Source organism: Onychomys torridus, chromosome 8 (genome assembly GCF_903995425.1).
Source record: "Onychomys torridus chromosome 8, mOncTor1.1, whole genome shotgun sequence".
Taxonomy (NCBI): domain Eukaryota; kingdom Metazoa; phylum Chordata; class Mammalia; order Rodentia; family Cricetidae; genus Onychomys; species Onychomys torridus.
Window position 1 is genome coordinate 45871102 of NC_050450.1, and position 11127 is coordinate 45882228.

General features: G+C 52.1%; 1 protein-coding gene across 2 annotated transcripts; it reads left to right on the plus strand.

Annotated features, from left to right (window-relative positions):
- Positions 1-1659: 1659 nt before the first annotated feature.
- Sap30l (SAP30 like) lies at positions 1660-10909 on the plus strand. 2 transcript variants are annotated; one of them, XM_036196549.1, is made up of 4 exons: positions 1663-2321; positions 5719-5841; positions 8043-8141; positions 9954-10909. In XM_036196549.1, the coding sequence occupies exons 1-4, from the start codon at positions 2124-2126 to the stop codon at positions 10080-10082; spliced, it is 549 nt and encodes a 182-aa protein (XP_036052442.1). In that variant the 5' UTR covers positions 1663-2123; the 3' UTR covers positions 10083-10909. The 2 variants fall into 2 exon arrangements, with proteins under 2 accessions (XP_036052443.1, XP_036052442.1); XM_036196550.1 differs by lacking the exon at positions 8043-8141 and having other exon boundaries at positions 1660-2321.
- The last annotated feature ends 218 nt before the right edge of the window (positions 10910-11127 follow it).

The window sequence follows — 11127 nt, forward strand, 5'->3', positions numbered from 1 at the left end:
CTCACAAAACCAAGACTGGCCTGTGTGCTATGTAGTCATTCAAGAATGACCTTGAACTTCAGATCCTCTGGCTTAAAGATGGATGTCAGGCCTGTGTTGCCACACCTTGTTTAAGTAGTGCTGGGGAACAAACCCAGAGCCTGAGGTGTGCTGGTCAACCACTCGGCCACCAATTTACAGTGTCGGTCCCCACAATGGGCTTAAATTTCCTAGCATACTGTCTCCTGTGTGAAATTAGTAAAAAAAAAAAAAAAAATGACTGTATAAACTCATTTTAGGCCTTTGAAGAGAATTTAAGAGCTTACCTGACACCTAACACCCACCCCGTCCCCTCCCCCACACCCTCACACAACACCACTGGCTGTATGACCTGACCCTCAGAAAATCCCCTGTGTATTTTCAGGAAGAGTGAAGTGGCCTCCTCCCTGGTTGGGCGGAGTGGCTTGAAGCAATCAAACTACAAATCAGTCACTAAAAAGTCCTCTGTCGGTAGCATAAGGATCTTTCTCCGTTGCTTCAGCCTACAAAGCCCATCCTGCAGACCAAACCCAGAGAAGGGTTGCTCAGAACCCTGGGCTCTCCTCTTTAAGCCCCTCCTCCCTTGATTCGCGGTAACCTAAGATTGCTACTTCCCCCGTCCGACCGTTGTCTCTTTATGCCTCTTTATGCGCATATGCACCTCCATTCTGGCTTTCTGCCCCATGCCATGCACCCTGCCTCCCGCTGCTGCGCAGGTCTTCCAGCCCAGGCCTTTCCATTTTGCCCAATCTGTTTTCCTGGCACCACGTTCTCCCTAAGGTCCCCTTTCACATACCCCTCCCCTATGCGGGTCCCTCAGTTCTTTCGTGCAGTCCACCTCGAACGTGATCTCTGCTGAATTCTGTCCCTGCTTCCCACAGATTCCGCTCAGTATCCTACTCGATATACAAGACTCTGCGGCCTGCCAGACCCAGCTTAGCATTCCGTCCCGGAGCCGGGACCTTGCTCCGGTCCCCTGCTCTGCATCCTGCACCAGAACTGAGAACCTGCTCAGCATTCCTTCCCTCAGTGGAACCCTTGTCCCTCCTGTCTTCACTCAGCATCCCGTCCCAGGAGTGGGGACCCAGCTCAGCATCCCATCCCGGAGTGGAGACCCTGCGTCCCTCCACATTCCGTTCAGCACCCCTTCCCAGAGTGGGGACCCCGCCTCTCCTGACCCAGCTCATCTCTCCCTAGAGCCAGGACCTTGCTCACCATCCTCCCCCGGACCAGGACATTCAGCATTCTTCCAGACATTCATTCTTCCAGACCCCGGCTCTGCATCCTTCCTCGGAGCGAGGACCTCGGAACGAGGACCCTGCTCACCATCCTAACTGGGGCCAAAGCATCCTGCATCCCTCCAGACCCATCTCAGCATCTTGCTCCACAGCTAGAACTAAGCCTGCGGGTCGCTCCCCTCTCTTGCCCGGGCAACTCTTCCCTCTTGCACTTTCTCTACTTTGAACCCATCCCAGCAGAGTCCAGGAAGTAGCCTGGCACCGGAGACCGGCAGCGGCAGCGCCCAATGGGAATCGCCAGCGGCGAGGGAGACCCCGCCCATACAGAGAATATGGCCAATATGCGCACGGAGGCGGGACTTCCGCTGTGCTGCGGCGGGCGGGGGAGCGCACTGTTGTGGTGCGGCGCGTCGGGCGGGCGGCGGCCGGGGCGGCCCAGGGGCTGCCGCGGGGACTCGGGGCGCCGCCGAGCGGCAGGGCGCTGGGGCGGGCCGTGAGCACCACGGGGCCCGGACACGGCAGGTTCGAGGCCGGGCCCCCGCGCGGGGAGCCGCGGGGTGGAGACTTTGCAGCGCGGCGCGGAGCAGGCGGGAGCCGGCGGGGGCCTCGGGAGCCCCAGGGCGGCCGGGCCCGGATCCCGGGGGAGCCTCGCGAGCCCGGGCCGGAGCCTCGGCGTGTGCATCCCCGGCAGGGCCCGGGCTGCAGGAGCACAGAGCAGCCGGGCCTCGCGGAGCTCGGAGCGCGCCTGACCCGGGGCGCACCGTGGGACTCGGGCGCGGGGCTGGCGGAGAGCTGCCCCGCGGGGCTCAAAGCAGCGGAGTGGCCTACAGGGGCCCTCCCCCGGAGGGGCCGGGCCGGGGCGGGGAGATGAACGGTTTCAGCACCGAAGAGGACAGCCGCGAAGGGCCCCCTGCCGCCCCCGCCGCCGCTCCGGGCTACGGCCAGAGCTGCTGCCTCATCGCGGACGGCGAGCGCTGCGTTCGGCCCGCGGGCAACGCCTCCTTCAGCAAGAGGGTGCAGAAGAGCATCTCGCAGAAGAAACTCAAGCTGGACATCGACAAGAGCGTGAGTCCCGGGGTTCAGCGCAGGGCCGCGGGGAAGGGGACCCTGGGGACGCTCGGTGCGCTGGGCCTCGCCGCGCGGTCTGTGCAGAACAGGGGACTCGGGATCGTGGAGGCCGCTCTGTGCTCCGCGATGCTTGCCCACATCCCAGAGGGTGGACTGGGGGGCTGAGGAGGGCTTGGCACACTCTCCCTGCCTGAGAAAGTGACAGCAGTTTGCAGCTGTCACTGTTGCGCCGAATAGTAGAACAGAGAGAGGTGGGTTACTTTTGCAAGAATTGAGGATAAGGGGTGGCAAGGGGACCCGGAGGCTCTTCTCCAACTTCGTCCTCCCTCCAGGGACCTTGTCGTTCTTTCAGACGCTAGCAAGGTGGCCGCGACTTTCCTGTCTCCCGCGGCCTCTGTCTCTGCAGCGCAGCAGCACAGAGCCCGCTTCGCTAGCAGCGAATGAGTTTTTCTGAGATGTGGCAGAAATAAGGCCAAGGCCAGGTCTTAGATGACTCTTGCAGTGGATGTGATTGGAGGGGGGCGGGGAATCAGTTTTCTTGATGGGTAACATATTTGGTAATACAGACGGAAGCGGAGATTTAAAATTGAATGGGATTGCCTTGCGCCTTGTGGCTAATTATAGGAAACTTCCTGAATGATTTCACCTGCTCTTGTTAACGGTTCTGAAGATGTGCCTATTGCCAACCGGTTACGAACTTTTTAGTTTGACATCTGTTGCTGCGAGACCTGAGTGGCAGCTTCCAGATTAGGAATTGGGACTAATTTAAGGAATTTTTTAATATTCAGGGAGCTTGTCCAACGTTTAGGGCAGTGTTCCTCAACTTTCCTAATGGTGCGACCCTTTAATACAGTTCCTCATGTTGTAGCAATTCCCAAACATAAAATTTTGTCATTGCCACTTCATAACTGTTATGAATCATAATGTAAACACGAGGGGGTCGCGACCCACAGGTTGAGAACCACTGCATTAGGGCCCATGAAAGGGGGGCCTATCTGTACACTAATGATGTGGCAGAAACTGAGGCTGGGGGTAGGAAGCAATGGTGTCACGTGTATACTGCACTTAGAAGCTGGCTAATTTTCTAAACCCATTACCTGGCTTGCTTCCAAGCCTACCCTCAAGTTTTATTCTTCTTTAATAAATAAGGTCATCATCTTTTCTTCTAGACTCTTCTCTTACACACTCAGCTTTATTTAGTTAACCAGTATAGTCTGGCTCTTTTGGAATAGTGCTGTTTTTGTTTTTTTTTTTTTAAATGATTGGGACTTTCTTTTTACAAATGTCTGTCGATAAATAAATGAGAAATGAATGAATGAATGAATGAATGAATGAATGAAATTACCCTGACACAAAACCTTCAGGACAGTAGGGTGTCCCCTGATAATCGCATGTGGGGGTGAAAAGAGGATTCTAGAATAGCGATGGATTTATTCACTTGGAATCGGTGCCTGCCTCCTGTGTGGGCTGCTGGCCGTATTTCTGTGAGCAGTTCTCACATCTGGATGGTTTTATTGTTGCAGCAGAGACTCTCTTTACCCACTCGGCCCGTGGGAAACCCATGTGGAGCAGTGTTGAGCATCTCACACACACATCATCTGGAAGAAAGGCCCCCTTGGCCATGCAGCAGCATCTCCCAGAGGCAGTGCTTGGGAAGACATGTGGTTGGAAGTACAGTCTCGGTCCATTTCAAGGTGGTAGTGTGGCATCATCATTTCTGAAAGAGTTTCATTTCACAGACATGGGCAGGAATTCAATCCCAAGTAACTGCTGTGTTACCAGAAAGTTTAGCTGTTATAGCAAGTGAAACGGGAGAAAAAAAGAGACAACCACACAGTGAACCTTTGCTCCTACCCTCAATGCCCCGCCCCACCCACAAAGGCCTCTGAGCCCTGAAGTTGCTGAAATGCATTTCAGATTTGAACATGGCTAAGGACCGAGACTGGCTGTCTTGTAAAAGGATCAAGTGGGTGACCTTTTAAATCCTTCAGGTGGCCACTGGCAGCCTCTATGATGTATCGATACAGGACCAACTTGCACATGACATGTTTCTTCTTTGCTTCTGGAGAGTGGCTGGAGTTGGGAATAGTATAAAGGAAATGTAGCAGGAGAAAAGGGGCGTTTACCAAGGCTGGGGGGGTGGAGCTTGGGTCTGACATCTTCCCGGCTAAGCTTTAGAAACACCCCACTCTGCTGCTCTTCCCAGTTTACCACTACGCTTGAGAGAAGCAGCTTGCTCTCTCGAGAGGCACATGCTGTCATTGCCAATCTAAGTGCCAGCCGCCAAGGGTGATAGTCTTGTGCCGCCTGGGTGTTTCTCTTCAGGAGAGTGGTACATACTTCTATCTGAAAGTTCATTGCCAGAGTGGAATCTGGCAAAGCCATCCCAATTTGTGACCATGTAAGATGTGACTTTCACCAGTATTAGCTGTTTTCAGCTATGAGGGGTGCCTATATTGGTGCATCAGCACTTATTGAGCTCCTGCTGTGTGCAAGACAGCATCACAGAATAAACTCAAAATGACTCATGACTCACTAATCCAACCACATGAAACTGATAATCATCCGAATAAACAGTTTTTGTTATTTCCTCCATAAAACGGCCTGAATTAATTGATGGTGACTTCCTGTTAGCTTACTTTTATCTTTAGGGATTTAAGGACTAAACTCTAGTTCAGATGTCTCCCCAGAACATTTGTGCACCAGCTGTCCCTACCCAGAGCCATTTACACAGGCATTGGGTTCTATGGGGTTTGGGGATGGTTCCTCCAGGCAATTGTGGTACTTAGGTCCTTAAATAAAAACATGTTCTTCACATTTGAGCTGCTGTTGGCACCTTTATTAATATGCTCCAATGTTTATTAGAAAATCAGGGTAATACCCCCTCCCTTTTATTTGGGTCTGCTTTGGGAGAATTCTGTCTCTCTCCAATCCTTTATGGAATCAGCTGTGCAGTAGCAGGAGTCAAGTTTTCCAGTGTTCCCCTACAGTGGTAGCTGTTGTGAGTACCATCTCCACAGTCCCTGCTGCCCCTGCCCCACACCTGCTCACTGCAAGTTCATACTTCCTCCTGGTACCTGTAAAGCCAGTCTCTCCCCAGCTGCAGCCAGCTTTCCTGTCCTGTAGAGACATGGATGCTAATGCACTGTGGTGTGTGTGTGTGTGTGTGTGTGTGTGTGTGTGTGTGTGTGTGTGTAGGGGGGAGATGCAAATTGGGCATGTACTCTTCCACTTAGCTGTACCACTAGCCCTCTGTGTTTCTTCTTCTGCAGCCTGTAGTAATAAGGTTGTAAGCTGTGGCCTGCCTCACTCATCCATCTTTCTCCAGTACCAACCAAAAGAGGAAGCTTATGATGTTTCAGGCTAACACTGACTTTGGGTTTCTTCCCATCAGGTGAGGCACCTGTACATCTGCGACTTCCATAAAAATTTCATCCAGAGCGTCCGAAATAAAAGGAAGAGGAAGACAAGCGATGACGGGGGAGATTCCCCTGAGCATGATGCTGACATTCCCGAGGTAAAGGCCAGAACGCTGGTAGAGAGAGCCTAGATCGCGACCCAAGCCTCCCTCCCAGCTAGAGAATGGGAATAGTGGGTTCTGATTCCAGCTTTCCCCGGGCTATTGTGTTTTCTGAACCAGCCAGGTTTTTTTTGGGGGTTTTTTTTTTTTTTTTTTGGTTTGTTTGGGTTTTTGTTTTGTTTTGTCTTTGCTGGCATTGCTGTGGTTTGTTTGAAATGTGTTTTCTAGACTTTGAGTAACATTGACTCTGAAAGACTGGTGATCGCTGCTCTGTCACTCTCCAGACAGGCCCAGGCTCCGAGGTCCCAGGTGGGACTGGAGCTCTGCTCATGTTCTTTGTAGTAGACTACAGGACTTTGCCTTTTGAACCCGACCAGTGCTTCATCATGGTGTTGCCTCCTTTAAACCCCATCCTTGCCTTTAAAGTTAATGCTGAGCCTGTGTGATCTGGGCAGCTCTCTCCCCTTCTTCTCTGACCTGAAAGTAAAAGTGTATCTTGTCAGTGTCACCAACTGGACTGGGGCTGGTCCCCAGAGACACACTGCAGTCATTTAGCAGCTGCTGAAATTTGACATTTGAGGGGAGGGGGTGCGTCTTGACTATTACAGAGTCCTCAGTAGCACCCCTGACCTCTCGAGGCCAGTGATATCATTGCCTGAGTTGTGACAGTGAAAAAATGTCTGCAGCTATTGCCATATATCCTTTGGGGTGTGCCCTCTAAAAGCACTGTACAAGACCATGAGCCCAGCTTCTCCCCCAGAAGGATCCCATGTGTGTTAAGGAAGGAATTCAAGGAAGGAGTAGCTGGTTTCCTTCCAAAGTATTCTCACGTGGGCTTTGGCAAAAGAGGAACTGTGTCCAGTGTGCACTGAGTACGTGACACATCATTATCTCATAAGGTGAGCACCTGTCAGCACACTTCATGGCTGGGAGTAGAAGTGGGCGGGCCTCGGTTTGCAGGTGTGGAGAGGCATGTGAACCTTAGCCCTGTCCCACACCTCTCCCATGCCCCTTCCCCAGCCTTGCTTTCCAGCATCTTCTATTGCCTGTAGCTTTGCGGTTGGTTCAAAAAGACATGTTTGGTTTCTGAATCCCTTTGACCAAACATTTTAGAAAAGGTTCCCAAGAATGTTTAAAAATGACTGGAGGATTCTGAACCCCCATACTGATCACTTTTTTTTTTTTTTTTAAGCGAGTCCCACTTGCCTGAAGCAAGAGCTTCTCTCTTGGAGGCAGGTAAAGGCAACCCTTTCTGAGCCTTCTGTATTTCATGACTGGATAGCTTGCCCCTTCCTAGGCTAGCTGAACAAAGAGAGAGGGGTCTTTCTTGATGACCCTTATCCAGCCATCTGGCCCTGAACTGCATGCAGGTGGATCACTATAGTAACTCCGATATTGGTGAAATTATTAAGGCCACTCCACATAGTTAAAAGGGAGGTTTATTTTGTGGCATAACTTACAAGTGAAGGGATAGGTTGTAGGGTCTGGCAAAGGTATGGCACAGTCTGGCAGTGTTCTCTGGAGAACTCTGTGAAGTCTACCTCCAGCGTCCAGGGTCTGGGCAAGAGATCCCTCTCATTGGGATCCTGGGTCTTCAGCGTCCTCTCTCAGCCCCGCCTTATAGGCGTGACCATTACCGAAGCCTCAGTGGGGGTTGGGACTTCCAGTACCCACTACACTCTAGGAAGGGGACACCTGAGGCTGAGCCTAGGAAGGAACAGCCTGAGCATCTCTGTTCTGCTGCCATCCTGGGAACTCTGCCAGTCCATTCTCTAACTTGTCTTCTTCAGTGTCCCTGAGCTGGCCTTTCTAGACACACTGGTGTCCTCTTACATTGCCTGCAGTGGGGCTCAGTTCTGTCCACTCACTAGAAGGCCTGTGCTGCAGCGGCTCCCCGTCCCCCCTCATCCTCCAGCCCTATCCTAAAGCATCTCCCCCAACCCAAGCTCCTTCTGCCTTCCAGGACATGCCGCCCCTCGAGCCCAGCCTCCTCTCCTCTTTCCCACTACCTCTCTACCGCCTCTCTTCTGCTTCAGCCTCCCCTCCTCCCCCCCCCCCCCACCCCCCCGCTGCCCTTAGCCTCCTTGCCAGTCACTGGTCCTTGGTGAACAGTGTCTCCAGCTTCTTCCTTCCTCAGCCCTCCCTAGGGTGTGCGGGGCTGGGTGGCCTCTCACATAACTGCCGTTCCTCTTCTCTAGGTTGACCTGTTCCAGCTGCAGGTGAACACGCTCCGACGCTACAAACGGCACTACAAGCTGCAGACCAGACCAGGCTTCAACAAGGCCCAGCTAGCAGAAGTAGGTAGAGAAACCAGAGAGGCCCAGCCTGTGATTTATTACATATACAGTATTCTGTCCGAATGTCTGCCTGCAGGCCAGAAGAGGGCGCCAGATCTCACTAGAGATGGTTGTGAGCCACCATGTGGTTGCTGGGAATTGAACTCAGGACCTCTGGAAGAGCAGCCTATGCTCTTAACCTCTGAGCCATCTCTCCAGCCCAAGTCTATCCCTTTTTTGCATGACGTAGAATTCAAGAGCTTTCCACGCAGAATAGAAAATCCTATTCCCCAAAGGAAGCCATGCACAGAGAGGGATGGACCTTCTTGAAGTCACACAGCAACCCGAGGACCCTTGATTCTGATTCATGACATCATTTTACGAGGTTCTTCATAGAACCGGTCCTTTCAGGTATCAGTTTGATTAGCCACTGTGACTTTAGATTTAGGGTTTGTTTGTTTTCTCTGGATAGTGGGGATCAAGCCCAGGACCTTGTGTATGACTAAGCAAATCATCTACCAGTGAGCTTCCCGCTCAACCTCCAGGGCCTACCCACACCGGCTTCTTGACCTCTGCTGTCAATGGAAGTCTTTCCCTATGTGATTTATGACACCCAAGAACTTTGTTTTTCTTCATTGAGTTCTTAACTTCTTTCGGTGGGAAGTGGGAGGGGGTCACCCCTAGCATATCTATCTATCTCTCTCTATCTCTCTCTCTCTCTCTCTCTCTCTCTCTCTCTCTCTCTCTCTCTCTCTCTCTCTCTCGTATGTCATCTAGCAATACTGATGGGCTCAAGTGACCTCTCCTGTCTCAGCTTCCCTTCCAGGCACATGTCACAGTGCTTGGCTTCCTCATCCCTCTTAATTCTCCTGCCTTTTGTTGTAGAAAGTTTGAGAGGCAGAGAAAAGAAAAACACAATCCAGAGACTTGGTTATGCCCAGGTCTTTCTTCATCTGCCCTGATGCCCTGACCACCTCCATCCACGCAGGGTCTCCTGAGCAGCTCCCAGTGGCTTGTTTTGGGGTCTGTCTGATATGTCTTCACCCTCCAGCCTTTCCCTCATAGCACAGAGGTACACCAGCAGCACACAGCTCCGCTGCCTACCCACCGCCAGCTAGAAGGAAGAGTGGGCCAGAGAGGAATTATGTTTCTCCAGGCTAAGCCAACAAAAGCAGAGTCAGGACATGGCCAGTGGGCACTCTCTTCATGCTGGCACATTTTCCCAGGGGCATGTGTCCCTACTTAGAGGAAATCTTGGGGCCAGACACTGTTCTGACTGTTCATTTGACAGTTTGGGATGCTTTTTATTTTGGGTGTGTGTGTGTGTGTGTGTGTGTGTGTGTGTGTGTGTGTTTTCAAGGCAGCTGAGGCTGGTGGTCTCGAACTCCTGACCCATCTGTCTCACCCTCCTGAGAGCTAGGATTACAGGCATTCAACGCCACACCCAGCTTGACACAGTTTTTAAAAACCTTTTTTTTTTTTTTTTTGGTCCATTTCCAGAGCCTGAAAGGCTTGGTGGCAATTGGCCAACCAGGGAAGTCCCAGTCTCCTATGCCACAGGATAGCTGCAGTCATACCAGGGATGGCTAGCTGCTACTGAAGTGTATCTGTGCCTTGGTAGTGTCCTGGGCTGCAATGGTACATTTTTGGTAGCCCCGGGAGAAAAGCAGCTAAACCGTGGAGCAAGGGAACTTACATCCTACAGCTCGTTGGCAGGTCTAAGTACAGGCAGTCGCTTCTGGAAGCAGCTCTTGTTCCCTCTTTGCAGAGTGTAGGACGTCGGGCCCTGATGTGCACATAGTTTAAGGGACTTTGATCTTTCCTCCTGTGTAGACTGTGAGCCGACATTTCAGGAACATCCCGGTGAATGAGAAAGAGACGCTCGCCTACTTCATCTACATGGTGAAGAGTAACAGGAGCAGACTGGACCAGAGGTCGGAGGGCAGCAAGCAGCTGGAGTGAGGCACCGGCGGCCGGGGGAGGCAGAGGCCTTGGTGAGAGGACAGCAGTGTGATGCTTGATGACAGGTGGTGTCTGCACATCTCAGCCCATAAGGACTGTTCACGTCTACTGTAAATAAAGTTTGAATGATGGACACTGTAAACCTCTCTGTCAGGAGGATTACATTCTTACAGGTTGGCATGTGTGTGGAAAGACTTTCACTGCTCAGACCGAAAACCAGTATCATAAAAGGAATTAAAAACCATGTCTCGAATACTCAGCAAAGCTTTAAATCAGCTCTCCTGGAAATGCCGGGTGATGTGCACCTTGGCAGTCACTGTGCAGTACCAGGCAGCCACGGGCGAGGCCCAGCCCTGCTGGCATGGCTCAGTGACCGTGGAGGCACAGAGTGGACCCACGTTTAAACTGACCGATGCCCACTGGGGACACAGCAGGCCGCTTTACTGCAAGTTTTGCCATTTAGCAGCGAATCAGTGTGACACGGGTCCCCCAGTGGCCCTGCGACCTGTCCACAGTGGGCACCCAGGGTATGTTGGCCCAGAGCTGTCACAGCCACGCAGCTTCTGCTTCTGTCCTCCCACCCCGGAGACCTGTCATTGGTGTCACACTCTGCTTAACCACTAGAGGTAGAGGAAGGAGTTGAGGGTGCAGAACTGGCTGTTGTGATCCTAGAGTCGACACACAGATGTCACAGACTGATCATGGTGGTGCATGCTTTAGTCCCACCACTCAAGAGGACAAGGCAGAAGGCTAGAGAGCTCCGGAGTCAGCTCAGCTAAAGACCCTGTCTCAGAAACAAAACGGTGAACCTTGGGATAGCTCATCAGGTAAAGGCACGTTCTGCAAACCTGATGAGCTGAGTTCAGTTCCTGGCCATGCAGTGGAGAGAATTGACTCCTGCAAACCGTCCTCTGACCTGTACACACCCAATCGATAAATAATTGTTTAAAGGTTTTAAACAAAACCATATCCCTCCATGAGAGTCTTCTGCACTTTACCCAGAGTGAGGTATATACCATAACCTGGTATGCATGCTCCTGGCAGG